At 52.7% G+C, this 24,101-nt stretch overlaps 2 protein-coding genes across 7 annotated transcripts in view; one reads left to right on the top strand and one right to left on the bottom strand.

The window, feature by feature from the left end:
- The window catches only part of SH3PXD2A (SH3 and PX domains 2A), a 246,197-nt gene extending 226,245 nt beyond the window's left edge, over window positions 1-19,952 (top strand). For all 5 annotated transcript variants that reach the window (XM_049855963.1, XM_049855962.1, XM_049855966.1 and 2 more), the window contains 5 exons: window positions 152-269; window positions 3,796-4,133; window positions 5,261-5,310; window positions 8,084-8,203; window positions 10,314-19,952. In XM_049855963.1, the coding sequence (XP_049711920.1) occupies window positions 152-269; window positions 3,796-4,133; window positions 5,261-5,310; window positions 8,084-8,203; window positions 10,314-12,287 (2,600 nt within the window). In that variant the 3' untranslated portion in view covers window positions 12,288-19,952. The remainder of the gene's footprint in view (window positions 1-151; window positions 270-3,795; window positions 4,134-5,260; window positions 5,311-8,083; window positions 8,204-10,313) is intronic.
- A 1,034-nt stretch (window positions 19,953-20,986) lies between these two features.
- NEURL1 (neuralized E3 ubiquitin protein ligase 1) overlaps window positions 20,987-24,101 on the bottom strand; it is a 74,916-nt gene continuing 71,801 nt past the window's right edge. For both annotated transcript variants that reach the window (XM_049855850.1, XM_049855851.1), the window contains exons 5-6: window positions 23,792-23,938; window positions 20,987-23,272 (exon numbers count right to left, since the gene is read on the bottom strand). In XM_049855850.1, the coding sequence (XP_049711807.1) occupies window positions 23,034-23,272; window positions 23,792-23,938 (386 nt within the window). In that variant the 3' untranslated portion in view covers window positions 20,987-23,033. The remainder of the gene's footprint in view (window positions 23,273-23,791; window positions 23,939-24,101) is intronic.

Here is a 24,101-nt window from a genome sequence, read left to right as displayed (position 1 = left end):
CTGTGGCTAGATCAGTTCCCTGGAAAAGCCAGAGGCCGACCCAGTGCATCTCAGCAAGCAGCTAAGCCAGGCCAGGGGTGGCAGGGACAGGAAGGAGGACTGGCATCCCGACCTCAAATAATGGGCTTTCTCACTTCCCCACCACCTGCAGAGGAGAAGTACATTACCGTGCAGCCTTACACCAGCCAAAGCAAGGACGAGATTGGCTTTGAGAAGGGCGTTACCGTGGAGGTGATCCGGAAGAATTTGGAGGGCTGGTGGTACATCAGGTAGGAGTGCTGGTAGAGGAGCGAGATGCTTTTTCCCTCCCCTGTCCTCCAGGCCTCAAGGTCTTGGGCATCAAAGCCTAGTTCAAAGTCCTGTTAGTTACCTGCAGCAGCTTTGCATGCACCCCAGGGGCTTAGCTGCTGCAACTCCGCCCAGCTGAAAAGCTCGACCTGACAGTGCTCATCTTGCAGATTGTCTCCCGGGGACGCGTAGAGCAGAGGCTGAGCCACAGCCAGCGGGGCACAGAGGCCCCGGCTCAGCTTGCAGGCTGTGGTGCAGTCCCTCCCCACACATCTGCCAGAATGGCTCAGCACATCTGAATCTGGTTTTCTGTGTCCGGCTCTGGGCTGCCTGGCGTGCTGTGCAGCAAGGGCTGCCTGGAGCACTGGCATCCAAGAGCCTCACTGAGGTCCCAGCAGGCAACCCCTGCTGCCCACGGCCTAGCACTCAGCCCCAGATGTGGGCTTCTGGCTTCAGAGTCCCCGGCAGATGCAGGCTGATCCCGAGCCCTTCCGCTCTGCTCTGCAGGGATGGCTCACTTGATGGTGAGAGCTGGAGCAGCGTGAGACCTGAGCCCAGTCCTAGCTCAGGTCATCAGAGACCTCTTCCTTCTCCTGCCCCCTTCCTCTCCCAGGACCTGTTCACACTTCGCAGCTGAGAAACCCATTTGGGGGTATGGGCAGGGGAGTGGGGAGCTCCCTCAACCCTCCTGGAAGCAAACTAAACCCTGTGGGCCTCACTCACCCTTGCCCTACCAGGTCCTGCCCTTCTCAGCCCCTCTGCCCTGGGCCCCGAGGCCAGCCAGCTTCCCTTCTGGGGGACTTGCTCTCAGGGATGGCTTTTGGTTCCTTTGGGACTGGCTTTGCTGTTTTGACTTTGCCCAGCTTCTCTTGTGCCTGAAACTCAGCTGACAGAGACAGTCCGTACCTGGGTTCTGGGGATGCCTCCCAGCCCACTCTCGTGAAGAGAATGCATGTTCTGAGGGGTCTCCCATGGCAGGGACAGGATTGTGCTGTGGTCCGCTTGGACTGAGGTGAGGTAGTTGCTCAGAACACAGTAGACTATGATGGTGTTAAAGAATCTGTCTCTGCTGACGACAGGAACGTCACCAGCCACATGGAGATTGAACCTCAGTGTGATCTTGTGTGACAAAGGGCAGCCTTTTTTTCTCTGTCCTTTCTGCCCCGTTAGGTTTTGGGTGGAGGATGCTGTGTGCCTGGACATGTGTTGCTCACAGCTAGACCCTCATGTTTGAAATGGAAAGGCCAGCAAACATTTTGGTGGGCTGATAGCCTAATTCACTTGCCTGGAAGTTACTACAAGACTACTTTGTTTTTTGAGTGTTCTGAAATGACCAACAAAGTCACCCTGAGCTGCTGCTCCTAGTCAGCCCCATCCCTTTAGCCAGCAGGAACTCAAACTGAGAAAGTCCTGCTGAAAAGATTCCACCTTAAGAAAGCTGCCAGACACCCCCTTAAATATGCCATTTCCCAACATTCCAGGCTCTGTGTTGATCCTCATTTCCTGTCTTTCTCCCCCCTCCCCCCACACCACACACACACACACACGCATGCGCACGCACACACGCACACATACACATACACACACACACACACACACACTCCCTCTCTCTCCATCCCTCCTTTTCCAGTTTGCTTCCCTCTGGAGTCATTCCATGTTCCAGAACTGGAAAGCAGATGTGAGCAGAATTTGGCCCTAGACACACATAGCCGCTTCTGATTCCCTGCATTTCTCAGCCTAGAATCTAATTTTATCCGTGTAACGCTGAAGGAATACAAAGAGGTTTAAAATGGGAGTGCCCAGGGCAGTGAGCAGGCCTGACCATCAACCCCACGAGAGCCCTGTCCCCATATCTCTGCGATGCTCCCATAGTGAAATGCCTGCAAGGCCCAGCTGGTCCATCTTTATCTTTTCTCTGAAATGCAAGAGTGCTGGGCTTGACCATGTGCTGTCAATGGCCAGCAGAATGACCCTCTGCTGCTTGCTTTACTTTTCGGAGCCTTGGTTCATTCACATGTAAGGTTTATTAGTTGCTTCCATCCACCCCTAAAAATGTGTGCTTCTGTCTACATCCATTACCTCAGGAAGCTGGGCCAGCCCCCTGGCTTCCATGTATTTGTCCACTGATGCCTGCCTTCCAAACCCTAAACACAAGGATTGCTAGGCCAGCTTGGGACAACCTGCCTGGCATTCCTGGGCTGTGAACATAAGAAGCCACCTCCTACCTGAACTTTCCAGCAAAGCTCAGACATATTGTTAGGAACTTCAGCTTTCACATCCCTTGTCTCCCACCTCGTGAGCACCCGAGAGCAAGGTCAGGTCGGGGAAAGGGGGTGTCAGACATCTGGCATGGAGGAGCTATGAGCCATTCTAAAGAACCAGATGTATCTCAGGGAGCAGACAGGGACACTGAAAACCAGACTCAGGGGCCCTGGCCAGCAACTGCCAGACCAGGAAGTAAGTCCTCAGTAGGTTTGTGTAGAAGCACACCACCATGGGTTAAAAAGGGAAAAGCTTGTTTTAAGAAGTTATTTAATCATCTAAAATTAACTCAGCCCTGTCATTTGCTTTTCCCTTTTGTTTATGGACTTTGGCTTTGTTTTGTTTTGTTTTGCCACACCAGATTTTAATCTTCTCCAGTCATGCATTAGTCTTTTCATTTATGGTTTCTGCTTTTGGAGCCCCACTTAGAAAAACTTTCTCTACCCCCAAGATTGTATACATAGTCACGATTTTCATTTTTCTATATGGTGTGAGGCCAGGATCCTATTTGTTTTTCCTAATTAGATGATAAGTGGTCCCCAAAGCACTGACTGAATAATCTAGCTTTACCCCATTATTTGAAATGTTGCCCTTAGGTTTATGCCCTTAGATCTGTTTGTGGACATACTCTATGTCCTTGATCTGTCTGTCTGCTCCTGCAGTAGTATCAATACCCACCCCACTCAGTCATTCTTCTTTATAGACATCTTAGTTGGCCTCAATATATTTATCCTGCCGGATAAACTTGAGCAGCTACTCTATCCCTGTAGTTTTCAAAAGAGAATAAACTGAGCTCCAGAGTAGTGACTTGTCCAAGGTACTATAGACTAGAATTCAGATCTCCTGACTATCACCTGTAGCAGCTCTTTGCTTTTCTTCCCTATGGAGCATTAACTGTATATTCTACATCCACACGTTCTCATTTCTTATCTCTGGAATTACCCTCGACTGATTGTGAGATAGACAAACCACTGTGAAGTCTTCCATTTGGGCACCTGAAATTTTGACTTTGCAGAGAATGAGAGCCTACCCTAAGAGGGAGCAGACAAAGGAAAAGGAGTTGGAAAGGAGGAAGCAGTGCCTGGGTGTCTTTTCTACCTCAGGTCCAGTAGTGGGATTGCCAATTCTGTTACAGAACATGGTAGAGAAGGTTCAGCCAGTGAAGGCCAGATGCTAGAACCAGATACTGGGCATGAGGTCCCTCATCAGTGCTCTAATTGCAGCATGTCCCACTCCTCCCCATAGATACCTGGGCAAAGAGGGCTGGGCACCAGCATCCTACTTGAAGAAGGCCAAGGATGACCTGCCGGCCCGGAAGAAGAATCTGGCAGGCCCAGTGGAGATCATTGGGAACATCATGGAGATCAGCAACCTGCTGAACAAGAAGGCATCTGGAGACAAGGACACTCCACCAGCTGAAGGCGAGGGCTCCGAGGCCCCCATCGCCAAGAAGGAAATCAGCCTGCCCATTCTCTGCAATGCCTCCAACGGCAGCGCCCTGGGCATCCCCGAGAGGACTGTCTCCAGGCTGGCCCAGGGCTCTCCAGCTGTGGCCAGGATTGCCCCTCAGAGGGCCCAGATCAGTAAGAGCCTCACTGACCTCTGGGTCCTCGCTACAGAGCCCTCTATAGAGTGGTCATATTTTTCCTGAGATACAGACATCCCTGCCCCAGCCTCACCCAATCAGCTGACCCTCACCCTATCAAATTATATGACGCTCGTCACAAGAGTGGACAAGACAAGGAGTGTGAATGACTCACTCCCTCCCAACTCCTCCAATGAAGACAGTGTTCCCTCCTCTAGTAGAGAGCCACTTTACAGATAAACGTATTCCCAAAGCAAGAAGCATTGCTGTAGTTTTCTCTGGAGTAAAGGCTTTATAATCAAGATAGAATGATAGTCTTTTTTTTTTTTTTCAATTTCCCTGGGCTGTTTAACGTGGCCCTTGTGTACAAGGCTGCTTGGGCCTTGCCTCCTCCTGCTCTTTCACCTTCTTGTTAACAGAAACCTACAGGACTTGGAAGCAGGACTTTACCACTCCCCACAGGCAAATTTTTAACGTGGCATTCTTAAACTCATGGGGAAACCCGGCAATCTGATGCCCCCCATATGTCCATCACCATCCATCTCTGGCCCAACAATGGCTTTGTTTGAAGGTTAAACTGTTCTATATTACGGGGGCAGGGAAACCAGCTTTTTTTTGTGCCTTCAGAAAAAAAGCCCAGCCATTCTTAAAATCTGGAGGAAAACTGTTTTTGTTTAGCTCTGGACTCTCATGCCTGAAACCTTTTGGGTATCACATGGCTAATATTTATCAGGGACCCACTCTGACCTGACATGCTATCTTTGAAGGACTTAGCAGTAAGCAAAAAATAGACATGGTCCCTGCTCCTAACTCTGAAAATCTGATAAAGCTTTATACTCTTCCTGAAAAAAATGCCTTTATGTCCAGACATTTTTAAATGTGCATATAATTTTAGAAGGTTCATGGATCCCCCCAGAGCACAGCCAGGGAACCTTAAAGGTCTGTAGTTGCTGATCGAAAAAACCCAACTATACTCCCTGTAGTGAACTAGAGAGTCGGGGCCCTTCATAAACAGAACAAAAGCGTGAACTTCCAGGGACCAGGCGGCGGCCACACCTAGGAAAGGCAGGCTAGGACTGTTGCCGTTGCTGGCTGGGATTTCTGAAGCCATGTTTCTTCTTCTAGGCTCCCCAAACCTGAGGACAAGGCCCCCACCACGCAGAGAATCCAGCCTGGTATGTGCACTGATGATTTCTCATTCCTTTTTTGGGGGTACACTGTAACAGCCCCACAATTAATTGACAGTCTCGCGGCTGTAAATATTGGTCTAGTGGTTTCCGGGATGCTGCTTGGGCTTCTAGCTCTGTGGGGGTGGTGGCAGAGAGGGAAGCCTGCAGACCCCAGCCTTTCTGGGGGCCTGGCTGGATGTTATAATTTGAAAACCCACTGCACTGCAAAACTAAATAAATCCGTCCCTACCCACTGCACTGGCAGACATAAACATTTAGACTGGCTGGCGAGAGTGTCCAGGCGGGGTATTGCCAGGGACTGGCAACGGGACTGCTGTCCATGCTGACCTGGAGGCATTTCAACTCTGCCTTGCTGAAAACTGCCCAGCGGATGTAGCTTGATGCCGGAGCTGGGAGGGCAGAGGGCCAACTAGCAAGCAGCCTCCAGGGAGGAGCGATGCCAAGGACTGGCTCATGTAGAATCTAATACTCTGGGGTCCCTGGCTTCTCTAGGTGGGGTTTCCTGGTGTTCAGACCCACAGGCAGACAGACATGTACCCAGGAGCTGGGGCTCGGGGTGGCAGCAATGCTGGTGGCAGGCCGAGAGTCCAAGAATGGGGACCTGCTATCAGGGCCGGTGGGGTACAGCAGAAAGAAAGGGACTTCAAGCCTGCCAGGCATGAATTTATATTCCACTTCTTACACTTAGGAACAGCAAGACCCTGGGCAAGTCACTCACCCCTCCAGAAGCCTTGATTTCCTTACCTGTGAAGTAGGGGCAGTACCAGCCATCTCCTCAGGCTGTTAGGAGGGTTAAACGAGATGATGTCTGTAGAGGGCTGCACTGGGTGCAGGCGAGGGGATAGTAGCAGCGCCTGGAGGAGCAGGCCCTCCATGAACATAAGCTGTTCGAGGATCTGGCCCCTGGAGATGAGCCCTCCTTGTCCTGGTCCACGGCCCCAGTAGAGTTTCTCTTTTTCCCCTTGGGTTTTACACAGCTAAACAGTGAGTTTTCCTTTTCTCTCAGCTTATTTTTTCCAGGCAGACTTGGTTTTGTCAAGAGTGGGGTAATTTCTTCCACACTCACCCAGTGCAGGGATTGCTGAGGCAGGACTGCTGCTTCCATTTAGGCCCGGGTGAATCCCACCAGGCCAGAGGTCCAGGCTGGGGCAAGCTAGGGTCATGTCTTCTAACAGGCACAGCTACAGGACCGAGCACTGACCAGGGCATGGACAGTTGGCTAATTCATGCCCTGTCCCTCAAGACCAGCTTCATCCCCCCACCGGCTCACTCTGACCCACGGCAGCTTAGCTTTGACTGGCAGGCTTAGGATATGCTCAATCTTGAAGGACAAGGAAAGATGAAGGAATTCAGAAGCATGCCAAGAGGAGCGTTCTGGCACTGGGCCAGACGCCATGTCCATTCTCTCTTAATCTCCTTACTGCCTCTGTTATTAGTTCCATTTTATAGATGAGGAAACTGAGGCTCAAAGAGGCCAGAGACCACACAGCAGAGCTGTGAATTGCTGAGCTGGAATGCGTGCTCACATGGGTCCAGCTTCAAGGAAGAGGTCTTCTCAGGTCTTCTCGCTATATCACAGCTGCTTCCCCCCTTCTTCACTTTTTAAAAATTGTTTTGTTTTAACCCTTTTGTGGGGAAGAGCAGTACAGGGAGTAGTGGGGAGGTGTGCAGTCCACTTTGGCTGAAATGGAGACAGGGGAAGCTAGAATGCACACTCCACGAGGGTGGGGTTTGTCCTTTTGGTTCACTGCTGGATACCTGTTGCTTTAGAACAGAGTTTGGCACTCAGTAGGCCGATAGTAAATGTTTGTGAAACAGATGTGGCGAGCAAATCATGGGCTGAGGCCAAACTGTAAATGTCCTTGAATATCACGTTTAGAACTTAATGCGCCAGCGTCTAAAAAACTTTTCAACTTTCCAGTGGGTTCCACCCTTCCCTGCCCACAGAAATAAAGGATCCCGGTTTTATTCAACATTTGCCTGACAGTTTGGCATCATTGTGATGACTGACCGAGGGCTCTTCTCTTCCAGCCCCACTGTCTCCTATACTCCCAGCTCACCTGTGGAGGTGGGTGCACTGCCTTGCCCTGCCTCTGCTGTCAGATGGCAGACCTGCAGCCCCTCACACTTAGCCTTAGGGATGGTGGCTCTCCCCTCCCACAGGGCAGTGTACCTGGGCTTTGTTAGAGCTGTTCCTCCGCTTTTTAATTTTCATTTGGGACCCAGCTGAGGCATCTGGAAACTAGACTTCCAGAGATGTAAAAAAAAAAAACAGTTGCCATCAAGTCAGCCCTGACTCATGGCAGCCACATGGGTGTCAGAGTAGAGCTGGGCTCCACAGCTTTTCAATGGCTGATTTTCCTTTTTTTTTCTCCCAGAAGTAGATTGCCAGGCCTTTCTTCCGAGGCACTTCTGGGTAGACTCAAACCTCCCATCTTTCCATTAGCAGCTGAGAGCGTTAACCTTTTGCACCACCCAGGAGCTCCTCAGAGATGTAAGGGCAGGAATTGATGAGTTAATAATGATCTTTCTGCTGTCTCAGACAAGTCTCAGGCGACTCCTGAGTATCATTAGAAAGCCTTGTCGGAGCAGAATCTTTTGGGCACGTACAGTACCCTGATACTCAGGTGACAGATACAGCCTGAGGCCAGCTGCTGTCCAAGCCACCCTCACCCCTGAGCACTGAGCAGGACCAGTCCCTGGCCTTGTTACTGTCCTGATCAGGTGGGTTTTTGCTCACTGGGTCCTTCTCTGTTAGGGATTCCAACTACCGAAGCCGCCAGAGCCCCCTTCTGTTGAAGTGGAGTACTACACCATTGCTGAATTCCAGTCCTGCATTTCTGATGGCATCAGCTTTCGGGGTGGACAGAAAGCAGAGGTAAGCTCTGGGCTATGAGGCCAAGTGTTTCAGTTCATACTGGTCAAGGCCTACCGCGTTTGTCATTTTATGCCATGCCGGCAGCATTCCCGGGGGGTGGGCAGGAAAGGTGAAGAAATGAGACCCACAGGAATGCAGATTTGCCTAAAGCTAGTAAATGCCACAGCCAGGACTAGACCAGCTAGAACCCAGGACGCGTGTCTCCACCCGCTGCTCCCCGTATGTCCCATGTGCTTCCCTCGCAGTAGTGTTTCCCAGTGTCATACAGGAGCTGGTAATGGGGATACCTTGAAATAAACAGGTCTGTGGTCAGCACGGTGGTTAAAAGCACGGTTGCTAACCAAAAGGCTGGCAGTTTGAATCCACCAGCGGCTACTTGGAAACCATATGGAACAGTTCTGCTCTGTCCTATAGGGTTGCTATGAGTCAGAATTGACTCGATGGCAATGGCTTTGGTGGTCACATGAGTTTGAAGGACAGTGGATTAAACAAAATCCAGCCAGTTTTTTTTTGTTTCACTTGCAGGATTTCTCAGAGCCTATGACATGGTGACATGCACTGTGACTCTCTGAGGAGACCAGAATAGGCAGCACTCCCAGACCCACATGGCCCCAGGAGCAGCTCAGGCCAGGATTCTGTAGAACCCACATTAGGAAGTGCTGTTATTGGAATAATGGGATCCAGGCAGGTGGAGTAAGATACTGGAGACCCGTGGTCCGATCACATCCACACCACAGGGACCTTGTCCCCCTAGGCTTTTATTGTTTCTTTCCACAGAACGGGTAATGGGCCCTGCGGTACCTCTCCCAGCCACCTCCTAACGTTTCCGAAACTCTGCTCTGTAACTACCCAATCATGGTATTCCAGGGGACAGAGAAGACCTGAGACTGGGACATTTCCCTTGAGTGGCTTTGTGTAGTAATGGAGTGAAATCCATTCAGTACCTGTGAAATCAGTGGATTAACCGGGCAGGTTCTTCCTATTGAAGGAGTGATGTTTCCAATGCGAACATTTGAAATCACATGTCTGGAACTCGGAACTAGATTTCCAAGAGAAAGTATTCGCTCAGTGATTTCTGGAAGAAGCTACCAAAGGCCCTAATGTAACAGAACTGTCGTATGTAGGATCCAGCTGAGCTCGAGTTTAGGTATTAGAGTGGGGCAAGGTGAAGGATGGGATATAGGACCAAAGAAAAGAGGAGGAGGAGGTCTTTCATTTCTCATAGGGGCTGCAGAGTGCTGATCTCAGGCAGAGTTTGCCTTGGACATTCTCTACCTCCTTTCCTTCCTTGTCCGTCTTCTCATGGTGCCAGTGCTGTCCTTCCCCTTCCCTGGGACCTCTTCCTCTAGGTGTCACAGGATCCAAAATTATCTTCCCTTTATGTTCTCCAGTTCAAAGGAACCCTAGCCCAACCAGTTACCACATTGCTGGTCTTTAACCAACCTCAAAAGAATCTTCTTGAACTAGTTTATACTAATGTAGAAATGACTGATAGCCCTGCACCCTTCATACAGGAAACCATTCAGACCAAAGCAATCCCTTCCACTGGTGGGATTGGACACAAAGTGAAATGACCATAAGCAGTAGGGGCACTTAGGAGGTGCTCTAGGGAAGGCTCTGGTCTTGGGTCTGTACCTCCCAGTTCAGCTCGCCTGCATCTTCCCATCATCTTCTGACCCAAGAGAACCTTCCAAAGTTCTGAACTTTGCTTTAAGGAGGACCTAGCACAGTACTGGAGGTGGGAGGAGGACAGGAGCAGTGGAATTGCAGGGTTTCGTACATGTGGGTCCCTGGTGCATCAGGTCTTACAGGGTTAGGCTTCTAAGTGCTGTAGCTTAGGGGGAGGCGAAAGTGAGGGTCCGTAGAGGCAGCCACCTTGATTTGGAGGACCAGAGGAAGGAGACTTGGAAAGAGGGAGCCCCCCCACAACCGTGAGATGATAGACACCTGGGTTTGAATTCTGGCCTCACTACTTACTGCAGGGGCTCCTGGACCACTTCATTGGTGGCTCACATTGCTCATCTGTAAAGTAGAGATAATGTCACCTAGCCTGGCATGTCTCAGCATCCTAGAGATTCTCCCAACTCACCTGTCGCCCTCTTCCCCCTAGGTCATCGATAAGAACTCGGGTGGCTGGTGGTACGTGCAGATTGGTGAGAAGGAGGGCTGGGCCCCTGCATCCTACATTGACAAGCGTAAGAAGCCCAACCTGAACCGCCGCACGAGCACACTGACCCGACCCAAGGTACCCCCACCGGCTCCCCCCAGCAAGCCTAAGGAGGCCGAGGAGGGGCTGGGGGGCTCCAGCGAGAGCCAGGACTCCCCACTGAAGCTCAAGTACGAGGAGCCTGAGTATGACATCCCTGCCTTTGGCTTCGACTCCGAGCCAGAGCTGAGTGAGGAGCCCACGGAGGACAGCGGCTCGGGGGACAGGCGGCCCACCCAGCCCCACAGGCCCTCACCCGCCTCGTCACTGCAGCGGGCCCGCTTCAAGGTGGGTGAGTCTTCAGAGGATGTGGCACTGGAAGAGGAGACCATCTACGAGAACGAGGGCTTCCGGCCGTGTGCAGAGGACGCCCTGTCAGCCAGAGGCTCCTCCGGGGACAGCGACTCCCCAGGGGGCTCCTCGCTGTCCCTTGCCAGGAAAAATTCCCCCAAGTCAGGCTCCCCCAAGTCCTCATCACTCCTAAAGCTCAAGGCAGAGAAGAACGCCCAGGCTGAGCTGGGAAAGAACCACTCCACAGCCTCCTTCTCCTCCTCCGTCACCATCAACACCACCTGCTCTTCCTCCTCCTCCTCCTCCTCCTCCTCCTTGTCCAAGAACAGTGGCGACCTGAAGCCCCGTTCTGCTTCAGACGCAGGTATCCGCGGCACTCCCAAAGTCGGGACACGGAAAGATGCTGACCTAAAGGCTGGCCTGTCCTCTTGTGCCCGGGCCAAGCCATCGGTCCGGCCCAAGCCCTTCCTGAACCGAGCAGAGTCCCAGAGCCAGGAGAAGATGGACATCAGCACTTTACGGCGCCAGCTGAGGCCCACAGGCCAGCTCCGGGGAGGCCTCAGGGGCTCCAAGAGTGAGGATTCAGAGCTGCCCCCCGTCTTGGCCTCGGAGGGTCCCAGTGAAGGGGCGAGGAGGGGCTCAGCTGACCTTATCACTCTCCCCGTTGCCACCCCACCATGTCCCACCAAGAAGGAGCAGGAAGGACTGGCCACCTCCTACATGACGTGCAGTGCCTACCAGAAGGTGCAGGACTCGGAGATCAGCTTCCCCGCAGGCGTGGAGGTACACGTGCTTGAGAAGTTGGAAAGTGGTTGGTGGTACGTGAGGTTTGGGGAGCTGGAGGGCTGGGCCCCTTCCCACTACTTGGTGCTCGGCGAGAACGAGCAACCTGAGCCCCCTGGCAATGAGCTGGACGCAGTAACCACCAAGAGCAAGCAGAACGAGGGCAAGTCAGACAGCTTGGAAAAGATCGAGAAGCGGGTCCAGGCGCTGAACACTGTCAACCAGAGCAAGCGGGCCACGCCGCCCATCCCTTCCAAGCCACCCGGGGGCTTCTGCAAGACCTCCAGTGCAGGGGTGGTGAAGATGCGGAATGGCGTGCGGCAAGCGGCAGTGAGGCCTCAGTCAGTGTTTGTGTCCCCGCCACCCAAGGACAACAACCTGTCCTGTGCCCTGCGGAGGAATGAGTCCCTCACAGCCACCGACAGCCTCCGAGGTGTCCGCCGGAACTCCTCCTTCAGCACCGCCCGCTCAGCTGCCGCAGAGGCCAAGGGCCGCCTTGCTGAGCGGGCCGCCAGCCAGGGCTCGGATGCACCGCTGCTATCCACCCAGCGCAATGGCATCCCTGTGTCCCCTGTGCGCCCCAAGCCCATCGAGAAGTCCCAGTTCATCCATAACAACCTCAAAGACGTGTATGTCTCTATTGCAGACTACGAGGGGGATGAGGAGACAGCGGGCTTCCAGGAGGGGGTGTCCATGGAGGTTCTGGAGAGGAACCCCAATGGCTGGTGGTACTGCCAGATCCTGGATGGGGTGAAGCCCTTCAAAGGCTGGGTACCTTCCAACTACCTTGAGAAAAAGAACTGAGGGCCTCAGTGCGCTGCTGTAGCAACCCCAGTGGGTGGGCAGTGTGACAAAAGGGAAAGCGGGGGGTGGGGGGCAACATTAAACCCTGTAGATGTGCGACCTCAAAGATGCCCCCTCCAGGCTGTGACCCCAGCCGGAAGGTGGGTGTGACGGGTCCACACTGAGCAGGGAAGGGAACAGGTGGGAAACATGGGCTGGGCCCTGAGAACGCTGAGACCCATGTGTGCACCTTGATGACTTCACTGGGAGATCACACCATTTGGGATCCGCCATGTGGGAAACCCCAACTGTGCCTTGGCTGCAAATCTGGAACAGAGGTGGCACAGGTGCCCTCCCCCCAATGCCCTGCCCTGCTTTGCCCAGCTTCAGTTGCTGGCATCTGGACTGCTGGAGGTAGCCCTTCTATCGTCTTCATCTGTGTCTTCTGAACTGTGCTGGGTTTCCCAGGAATCGCCACCTCTGCCATGGGTATGTCAAGATACCACTGGCTCCAGGGCGTGGAGGGCTCCTGTGAGCTCAGCCTGTCCCTGGGCCAGGCCACTGTCAGTGTCTATTAGGCTAAAGAAAAAGTCATTCCCTTCCTTAGCACTCCCCACCCCGGCCCTTGGCAGGGCCCCCACGGAGGACACACTGGGCACCAGAGCTTACAGAGAGGGAGGGGAGCCCTTGGTCTGCTCTCAGTCTGCAGACTTGATTTTGGATATCTCCGGGTGGGCAGTTCCTTTGCATGTTTTGGGAGAAGGTTATTGATTTGGATCTTATACGTTTGGCCGTTGCTTTTGGTCTTATTTTAGGGGTTGTTTGGGGGGCTAAGGGTGGTCACTTTGGGGAAAGGGTGGGTCGTGGTTGGGGCTTTTCTGTTGTACTCGTGTGGGGGCTGTTTTGTTTGTTTGGTTTCATGTTATTCCCCCTTCACAAGCCAGAGTCGTTGATTCAGTTTCCCCTGTGTAGACAGTAGGGAGCATGGTGCTCACCAGAGGGCTGGGGCTGGACAGGCCCGAATCCCAGACTGGGTGAAGCCTTGGTGGGGCAACAGCCCTCACCGGAAGGGAGGAGGATGTTGTCCAGGAGCCAGATTTTAAGTGAGAAAGCACCCCTGGGCTGCTGGGCAGCAGCTGCTCTGAGTGTGCTCTGCAGCCTGACCAGGTCCAGAAACCTTACAGGTGCAGAGAAGCAGCCGTCATGGCCACCCTGGGCTGAGGGGTCCAGCTGGCCCTCTGCGCTGGCCTGGAGCCCACACCAGCAGCCACCACCTCCGGCCTGCTGGTGATGCCACAGGTGCCCAGGAAGGATTCACGAGCCAGGAGCCAACCTGGTCTTCCCAGGGGGTGGTGCCCCAAGCGAAGAGAGAAACGAAAGAATAAAGTTTCCCACAGGTCCCATGTTGACTTTGGGTTATGTTTTTGAATTGATGATGTTCCAGAGGGTACACGTCAGAAGCTGCACTGGCTTCCCAAGGATTCCCCTTTGCTGGGAGTGGATTTCCACACGTGCCTTTGACTTCAGACAGGGCAGGCTCCATAGCCGAGACTCAGCTGCCAGAATTCCTGGACTAAGGGTTGGTGTTTTCTACAAAGGAGGAAAAGCCTTCCCTCCACCCCTGCTCCTCGGCCTGAAGACAAGCATGGGACCCAGAGTCTCTGTGCCTTCCAGGCCCTGCCTTCCTCCCAGACCCCAGAGGCCTTGCCTACGGTCTCCCACGTGTCCTCGCCCCCGTCATACACTGATGCCCGGCAGCTGTAGCGAACTGCTCGTGTTCTCTGTTGAAGGGCCGTGGTGAGATTATTTGGTTTTATTTGTGGGTTTGTTTAAAAATTGAAACTAGTTATTTTCTTCTGCTGGACAGTATTAAATAGAGCCGGATGTTGAGTTAATCTGCTAGATTGCAGTACTAATGGTAGCGGTGTAATGTCTTCATAGTAATATTATTTTGACTTAGTTGAACAATAATGATAAAGAAGTGGTTCATTACTTTTTTAATTAATGCACTTTAGTAAGGTGGAATGGAAAGAAACCCAGAGAGCAAAGTGCATTACTTAAAGATGCAGTATATACTTCTCATTTTTAAACAGCACATATTTATTAAAAGAAAAAAAAAGTAATTTATGATTATTTAAAATAAAATTTAAAAGTAGAGTGACTGTTGGGTTAAAGGACCTTCCACATAGTTATCTTCCAGGGGGAGGGCCCCGGCGGTCTCATTCCTCAAATGTCTGCACTGAGCCAGTTCAATCATTAGTGCGCCAGCCAGGCCAGGGAGGGGTGCAGGACATCTGCCGAGCACAGAGCATCTCAGTCGGACTGGACCACGTGATGCCAGGAGCCTGCCTTCCCTGCCCCTCCTCTGCCCCATGGGGCTCTCCACCACCCATGAGGCCTGTGTTCACCTGGCCCCCCAAGGACCCTCTCCTTCATCCTCAGTGCTCTAAGTGATATTAAAAGGCAGGACTGGACAGGACCTCAAAGGTCACTCCATCCCATCCTCTCCTATTACTGCAGCCCAATGACAGGAAATGACTTGCCCAAAGTCACACAGCTACTTAATGGCAAACCTCCCCCCTGCATAAATCCTTGCACACGCACGCCCCCCTCCCGCCCCCTTCATAGTTTATTGTGTGGTCATCGTGTTTACATTGTGACATCCAGCCCTAAGGATGGCTGGGAGTTGCTCAGGCATCCAGGACAAGTGAGGAATGCTGCCACCTGGTGACAGCATGTAGATTTGGGTGGTAAACAGGGATTGCCATGCCCCAGTCTTCACACCTCTCTCCCTCACTACACCCCCTAACTGACAGCACAGCACACACCCTGCCAACCCAAAGAGAATATTAATACTTGAAGCAAGAAGGGTGTGTGCCAGTCCCCCCGACACAGCATGGCCAGGGGATGCTAGGCCCTGTGCGCCTGACTCCTAGCCCTGCCCAGGGCAGAAGGACCTTTCCCTAGAGCTACTGAGCTGCTTTGTGATGTAGGAGGGTACAGCAGCTGGTGGAGGACGGAGGGGGCCTGTGGCTCTGACCCATCTGGAGGAAAACCAGATCGGCCTCAAAAAGGAAAAGAAAAATGAAATCTCAGCAGTGTCCGAACCTAGTTTCCCATTAGTTGCAATTGAAAATGTGAAATGACATTGTATTGCTGTATACTGCAACTTTAATCCTAATGAGCCCTTCTGAGGTCATTATTGAGGTTCATATAATGCCCGAAGATGCATTATCTGGTGCTTTGTTTTTCTTCCAGTTTAAAGATCTTTTTCTTTTTACTCTGAGGGGAAAAAAATGTCTTCATCTCTCTCCCACCTCGTTCCTCTTTGTAACAGCTGGCCTGGCTGGGCTGCCTGACATCCCCCATGCTGTTCCCACCCAAGGGACCTTGGGGACAGCCCCTGAGCAGCAGGTGGGCCGTCTGACCCGGGGAGTTTTCCCCAAGCCCACCTTGCCCTGCCCCAGCCTGAACCCAAAGCCTTCTTCTTCCTCCTGGAATCTGTCCTGACGAAGGCATTATATGGAATCGTTTTAATTACTTTCAGATGTTAGAGCAGCGTATTTTACTGGCATTTATATCCATCGCTTTCCTCAGCAAGGCATGTTACTACTTTTATCATCTAAGGAAAAAAGACAAGGGAATTTTGGTCAAGCATTATTTTCATATTACTAATATTTGCAGAGTAGGCGTAGAACTATTTAAGTTTAGACCTTGATTTCGTAGTTTGTTTTGTTTCTAAGGGGGAAAAAAAAGATAAAAATAACCCCTACTCCTGTTTTTGTTTTGTTTTTGTATTTAACATATTATTTGTTTAAGGTTACTCACTTCTTCACCCCCCCCACCCCCAAAATACTTTGCATTCTCAATCGAAAAATGAAAACAATCTGAGAGACAGGAAAAGTGCAATATTATCAAGAGGGATGCCAGGGCTTGTTAGGAACAGCGGAGGAAGGCAGGCAGAGGGGCCACTGGGAAGGAGTGTAACTGGAGCAGATGGGTGGGCTTTTGATCTCTTTCCCCCCTTCCCCTTCCCTGGCAAGATGGTAGAGGTTGCCACCAGAAGGTGGCCCCGTTTTTCTGTTGGGTGTTATCCACTCAGAGAAAGGGGTTCAGGGAAATAGCATGGGACCTCTGGACCTCCCGGGGCCCTAGCCCCGGACAGAGCGAGGACATCCAAGAACCGGTCTGTGTTTTCATTTCAGCTTTACAGCCAGCTGCTTAGAAAGATCTGTCCCAAATTTACTCCCAGCAGCCCTCTCTCACCCCAGTCTCCCAGTGTTTGGGCCATGATCCTTTTGATATATCTTTAAATCTTTCTAAAACTAAGTAACCTCAGTTCAGTTTATGGGCAGGCACCCTAGATGTAACCAAATTCCCTCGGGGGAGGGTAGGAGCCTTGAGCCCTAAGTACCACAGTGAGACACCAGCTTGCACAGGCCTGCAGCAGGGCCTGGTGCTGAGCTTGGGCCGTCAATCATCTCAACGACTTCAGCCCGAGGAGTGAGCCCTGCTGCCTCTGCCCAACCCCCAGACAGTCCCCAGAAGGCCTTGGAGAAGAGTCTGCCCAGGTCCCTCTGCAGACAGAGCTTCCCACAACAGGTACCAAGCCGGCTTCCCTCCTTGGCACCGGCTGAGAAAGCGGCAGGATGGGAAGTCTCCTGTGGGTCCCCACCATTGGAGCTCTGTCCCTCAGGACTACCGGGGCATCCTTGCTGGCTTGTCCCCTCCACCTCCAGTACTGTACGCTTGCTGCTCCAACCCCTCCATTTGGTGAATTTCTGTACAGATACATATCTGTATGCCCAGAGCAGGACTGTGCCCCTGTGTGGCTCTCTCTCCTTGGAGTACTTACATCTGTATATCCTTGAGAATCTCGATGCAGAGCTCTCTGGAAAGAGAACCGTCCACATTGCTAAAGAATTAAGATTCCCTCACTTTTTTGAGGGCCATGTGTTGAGAGTGTGTATGTGTATGTGTGCATGTGTGTGTGCACACACGCACGTGTGTATGAGTGTTGGCGATTTCCCACTTAAACTAAATAATATGGGGTTAGAGGAAAAAAACACCGGGCAAGCTGTCTCCACTGAATGAGTCCTTGGCATTGGGCAGGTCCCATGGGACTCACAGCTTCTGGCATCAAGTGTATGTGTGATTCGCACACATAATTCTGGCTGGAGAGTGCAATGTGTCTTTTTTTTTTTTTTTTTTGTAATTATTTTATTAAGTATTTAGTTGGAAACTTCACACTGGCATTAACAGATCTAGCAGAAGCAGCCTAGGCCATTGTCCCTGCCTCCAAAATGAAGATGTGGAAGAGAGATGCTGTTGGGTGGGCGATGCTGTTTTAGTTGGGTCACCCACCTGCAGATGTGTTCTCTAGCAGGCCGACTCCCACCTGTTACTGTACATGTCATCAGTGTGACAATCCCCATAAAGTAAAAGAGCTCTGACCTCTTGGTTCTAGTATTTCTGAGACTCGGGCAGGCTGGTCGGGATGAGAGCCTGCTCCTGTGAGCCCAGCAAGACTCATGCCTGTGCATACATAAACACTATAATCTGTAGACCACAGGGCCAGCTGGACATTTAATGGGAATACTATGGAGCCCTCCCCTAACCACCCCACCCCCACCCCCAGACCCTACTGAACATTTTGGCTAACCATCATCCCTGTTTGGTGCAGCCTCATGCCTGTGGTTCCCAAGCTCTATGGTCAGAGCCAGTGAGAGGACAAGATCGGTAACCTATAGCCTCTTTTCAGGAAAAACAGCCCTCTGATTTTAGTTTCTTTCCCACTTTGTCCTGCCACACCTGGGTGTCCTGGCCCGAAGTTGGGCATATTGGCACTTACAGACCCTGGACTGGGTGGAGGGCTGTACTTTTCAAGGCCTTGATCCAGGGTTGGAATTACCATGCAACCCTCCCACAATCTTTAATCTTGAGTTTGCACTTGACCTGGACAATCAGTCCTCTCCCTCATTCAAACCCTAGAACTTTGTGGCCTTAGAGAATGGGGTCCCATGTTGATGGTCCCGGTCTTGCTCCCAATTCCATCCTGGCTAATGGGCTGGGCCTCCTTAAGAGAGGAAGGCTTGCTGTTTCAGAGCAGAGGGTTGATTGAGCATGTTGGAGGTGAGCAAGAGGCATGTCAGTGAGATGAGTGTGTGGACGTTTGGGGTGGCTGGGGCTTACCGTCCCTTTACTGGGAAGGAGGCTTCCAGAAGAGGTTGTCTTCTGGGCAGGAAAGAGATGGTGTGAGAAGGCTTGGAGAGGGTTTGGAATTTTGAGTTTTGTCTTTGTTAAGAAGAAGGAGTAAGTCAATTCTGAGTGTTTCATGAAGGAGAGGAGAGCAGGTTGGCTGGAATTAAGCAATTCAACACCCAGGGGTCCAGCCACAGCAGGTTGGAAAGGCCTCCAAATTTGGCCATACAATCAGCTAGCCAGAGAAAACTGCTACACACTGGGCCACAAACTGGGTCCTCAATGGATGGCCACTGATTTATGTAGTGGAGAGGGCCAGTCAGCAACAACCCATCAATCTTCATCAGAGTTTGGAGACCTTGGCTCGAGAACATGTATCTATGTCCCAGGTTCCCAGCTGGTTTTCCCTACGCATTGACTGTCCAATCCAGAGCCAGATCCTCAAAGTTGTTTGAATCAGAGACCCAGTCACCATGATGCAGTAGGGACCCACCATTTTCAGACTGGAACCTCGGGGCCCAGGCTCCTTCAGGCAGATGTGGGAGGAAGGCAACCTCATCTGTTGTTCTGTTAGTACCAGCTGTTCTCAAGGTTAATAACTTGTGGTTCATCAGTGTGCTGAGCCTGCCTCCCTGGTGTGAATTAGAAGACCTGGTGAAATGCAGACTCATCCATGGGCATACCCTTTCCTTTTGTAGTGGCCTATAATCAAGGCACACTCTTAAGAGTTTTGCTTTGGAGACAGAGGTGTAAACGGAGCCACTGTTCTTGAATTTGCAATTTCTTAGCTCTGCAACAGTTTTCCTTTAATCCAGGACACAGGATGGAAAGTGGGGTTCACTGCCAGTTATCAAGAGGTCTGCAGGAAGGTGGGCTTATGAATGAGACAGGTGTGAGTGGCAGGTCCCCGAAGCATGGGTGTGTGGACTGCATGGCTGGATGTGAACTAGTGAATGCCTCTGGGGCTCCAGAACTTTGGGGAATTCCTCATGGTGTCCACTCGACCCTTCCCAGCTTCTAGCAGCTCGGTGTGGTCAGAACGGACCAGAGCTCCATGAGGTCAGGAGGATCCCTACCTCCAGGGTGTTCCCTCTTCCCCTTCAGTAGGGAAACTGGAGAAAATGCCATCGGGTTCAATGTGGTCAATTTGAGTGCTAAAAAATTTCTAGGACCAATGGTGGTGCTAAACTATTTCCATGTTTCTAATATTTTTAAGTGATTTTTTTTTTTTTTAATCTCATCACAAGAATGCAGCATCCTTGGGGAACGACACAGCCCCTTGGCCTGCCACTTCCCAGGTGTCCTTTATCACTTTGACGGGACTCTTTGGTCTGCAGAAAATACTCTGTCTTGGCATGCTTCTAGACTGTAAGATTTGGGTTGTTTTGTTTTATATTTTGTTTATGTTTACATGCATCGTATACTTCCCTGAAAACTAAATAAAGTTTTTGGCCTTTTTAACTGCATAGAATCACTTCTTAATTCTCCCCGCTGCCAGGAAACCCATCCAACTGACTAGCAAAAGCCACACTACCCCAAATGCAGCATGAACTCCAGGATCCGGGGCCTGCCAAGAGATCGAAGCTTTTGCTGGGGGAAGGAAGGGTGGGTAAGTCCCACTGTTTTTAGTGAGAACCATGCTCAAGATCCTCCAGCCCCCTCCCTTCCTTCAGGAAGAGGTTCTCTGGGCAATGGCCAAAGCTTTGAAAGACGCAGGGCCAGGTGGTTCTGGTGGAGGCAGCAGCCACGGCTGCTCAAATGTAGGTGAAAGCTGGGGAGCCAGAGGATCCTTTTGGGGCTTGGGGGGGAGGGAGGGAGGGCAGGTGCCCCATGTGCTTCAGAGGCCTGGCTTCGCCAAATGAGAGATTCCACCACTGCCTAGACCTGGGGCCAGGGCCCTGCATTCTCCAGAAAGTTTCCCTGAAGGTTTCTGCCCTGAGGTCTCCCTCTTCCCCAGCTGTGCCATCCATTTGGTACAGGCCTCTGCACCCACCAGTGGGAATGCACCTGAGCTCGGCACAGCTCCTACAGACCTGAATGGGGGACCTGCCATACCTCCCTTGGCCCCTAGGCAGCACTGCCTGCCCCACAAGGGCTGTGGGCCAGGTCCTTGCACTGCTCAGCCTTCAAAGGAAGCTGAGGTCCTCACAGGCTCCGCTGCTTCTGCTCCACACCTCGCTCCCCACAGCCTGGGGTACAAAGGCCATCTGAAAAGCAGTGGCTTCTCCCTTTCAGTCTGCAACAAGGCTCACCTGGCATTCTGATCCCTGCTGTGCCTGTCCAAACCCCAGGTCATGCTCCAGCCCCCTCAACCCAGGGAGGCTTCCCTGATTGATCCAGCTCATTTGGGTGCCTGAGAGACCCACAGTTATCCCCAAGGCCAGGCCCATGCCTCTAGCTGACTCGCCACCTATCCAGGACACCTGACCCTCCACATACACATACACACACACCACACACACACACACTAGCCCTCCCTCCCCACCCCTCCACCGCACAACACAGCCCTCAGGCTGGTACGAAATCACCTTTATTCACAATCACAGAGACCGGAATTCACAAAGGGAGGCAGGGCTGCTCCCCCTCCCCTCCACGCACTAACAGAGATAATGGGACGCATGGCTTCCTCTTCAGACCCTCAGGCCACAAAGCCCCTGCCTCTTGAGATCTCTCTTTGCCTCTGAGGTGGGTCCCCTGGCCAGACGGGGCCACTACCCAGTGCTCTCCTGTTGCACCATGCCATTGCAGCCTCTCTCCAAAGAACTTCCCAGAGTCTGCCTGACACCCACATGACCATTTTACAGAAGTGGAAGCTGAGGTTTGAAAGGGCTCGGAACTGGCCAGGGCCACACAGCTGGTCAGTGGCCAGGACTAGAGTCCTAGTGACCTGACCACCAGCTCCACACTCTGCCTGTCATATGGAGAAGCACTCTCTGACGGGCACAAAAAAGCCAGTAAGGGGGAAGAGGTAAAACCAGTCCTCAGCCATCAGGACAGGGCGGGCAGGGCTGAGATGACTGTACCCTAAGGGTAGGGGGGCATTCGCTCACCCCAGAACCAGGGTGTTGGGAGCCTGGCTCCTTTCCTTCTCATCTTCCCAGGATGGAGAGTCTTTCCTAATAAGCCCCTTGTCCTGCCATGACAAGCCCCCCCAAGCCCTGTTCCCTAGCCCCAAGCTGGGCTCCCCTCATGCATCTGAGCCAACCCATGATGACCCTGCTCCAGCCCAGGGAAGAAGGGCACTTTGAGGGTCCAAGTGACCCTCCAACTCCAGGCCACTCCACTAAGGGGGCTTTGTGTGCCCTTCTATAAAATGGACATAATTCATCAGGAGGTCTCCCAACTCGGCCCCTTCTTCTAAGTCCAATTCATTCTGGAGTTCCAATTCACAGTGAGCAGGGCCAGCTGTGGGCTTTGAGGCTGGAGTCTGGGGAAGGTTTTGAATGATAACTATACTTCTGAGGCCCCTGCTCACCAGGACAGCATTTCTAGGGGCCCCAGTGATGGGAACTCAACCACAAAAACAAAACAAAAGAACCCACAAACCTAATAAATAAATAAATATAAGAGGAAAGGCCGATCTTACCCAGGGAAGCTCCCCACCAACCCAGGCCCCTGGCCCCCTCCCAGGGATGCTACAGCCATCCTGAGCATCAGCCCAGGTCAGCAATGAGATGTGGGAGAACAGGTCAGGGAAGGTGGCTGCAAACTTGTTCTTGGAGACCGTAACAGAGGACGGACCCCACTCCCCAGCCCATACCAAACAGCCACCCCTGGGCAGTGGCAGCCAGTGAGATGATTGGGACAGAAAGGCTACAGCCAGGAAGGGGCCTCCCCATCTCAGCCAGGCCAGGGGGCCAGGGACAGAGAGCTGGGAGCCTTCTGCAGCCTATACATCCACCCATCTTAGGTGGGTGGAAGAGAGACTTGGCATGGAGGCTGCAGCCTGTCCATGGGCGAAGGGCATCCACTGGTCTCTGACTCCTGGCTGCCAGGCCCAAAGAGCAGGGAAGAGAGGAAGAAGGAGGTGGCACAAGTGAGAGAGCAAAAAGCAGCTGAGGAGCTGCCTGCCAGAGCTGCTGCTGAGCAGGTTGAGCGCTGCTCAAGGGCAGTTGACGGAAGCAGCAAATGGAGGCTAAGATGCAGTCTATACTCCACTAGCCAAGCACATCTGCCCAGAGGAAGGGGAGCGTTTTTTACTCCTCACAAAGATGCCACATAGACTACAGGGACCTCCGAGAAATTGGCCCCAGATGGGGCAAGACTAGAACAGGCTGAGACTCCAATTTACCCCCCAGCATGCGGGGAAAAATCAGGTGCAGAGAAGGGAAAGATAGGGACTCCTCCCCTCCCCTCTGCCAGGCAATCTGCTTATGCCCCCGCCTCCCTGCCTGACACCCCCTCTGTCTCTCCAAAGCTTGAGGGGCCTCAGTTTCCCATGTTTAATGGAGAAGGGAAAAGAGTTTCCAAAAAGAGGAAGAAGAGAAGGGCCCTGTCGGCTTGCCCCTCAGCTGGAACTGAGCCAGTCTGAGGAGGTGGGCGCATGGGGCAGGGCATGGCACTGGGCTAGGAGCTGCGGTAGGTCTTGATGATGTCCTTGATGGGGCGGCGGCAGATGGGGCAGCAGGCGTGCAGAGCCTTCTTGAGGCGCAGGCCGCAGGCGTAACAGAGGCACATGTGGCCACATGTGTAGATGACTGTGTCCACCGCATGCTCATAGCAAATGGTACACTCATCGCTCCACTGGCCCGTGCCTGGGGTCAGGGGTGACTCAGGCAGGCTCACTGGCGAGTTGGGGGTTGTGCCTGGAGACAAGGGGGTATCAGTCAGTGCGGGGCAGGGCTCAGCCCGGCCCAGGAGGTTGGCCTGGGTTCATGGGAAAAGAGCCCATGGCCTCTTGTCCCACCTACATTTATCAGGATCTCCCTGTTTACCCTGATGACCCCACTTCCTGGGTAAGAGAAGGGAGAGGATGCACTTCCTAGGGAGCCCCACGTCTGGCCCTTAATCCCCCAGATCAGGAGCAATGGTGGTCATGAGGCGGTGGGAGGGAAAAATGGAAGGAGGGATGAAGGAAGGCAAAGAGCCCAAATGTTTTAAGACAGGCTCCTCCTGAGCTAGCCTTTGGTGCTCCCTCCCTGTGTGCTGAGAAAGCTGCCCCTCTAGGGGACTGGATGGGATACACCCCAGAAACAACCACCCAAAAAGGGCTCACTGAGCCCTGCTCGGCTGCTCCTGATACAGAGTCTGCAGCCCTGCCACAACCGTAGGGTCTCGGGCTGTCACCATGGAACTGGGGGAGGCGGGGGAGGCAGCATACGTACCACCAGTAGAGCTTCCCAGAGCTCCAGAGCTGCACGTGCTGAGCAGGGGGTCAGAGAGGCGGCTGCCCAGGGCACTGGGCGAAGTCGGCGTGGAGGCGGGAGAGCAGGGGAGTGATGGGATGCCCCGCTCTGCCAGGATAGTGGAGCCTGCAAAAGCAGAGAGAGGGACACACTAGCCACTCAGAGTCCGAGGGCGTCTCCTCTCCTCACAGTGCGTTCCCAGCAGAGACAGTGGTGGCACTGCTGGACCAGGCAGGCTAGCCACTGGGCTCAGGGCAGGGTTTCACAGGCTGGCTTAGTGGCCGGCCCC

Source organism: Elephas maximus, chromosome 16 (genome assembly GCF_024166365.1).
Source record: "Elephas maximus indicus isolate mEleMax1 chromosome 16, mEleMax1 primary haplotype, whole genome shotgun sequence".
Classification (NCBI taxonomy): domain Eukaryota; kingdom Metazoa; phylum Chordata; class Mammalia; order Proboscidea; family Elephantidae; genus Elephas; species Elephas maximus.
Note: the sequence above shows the minus strand (reverse complement) of the source record. Positions and strands in the feature narration are given on the sequence as shown.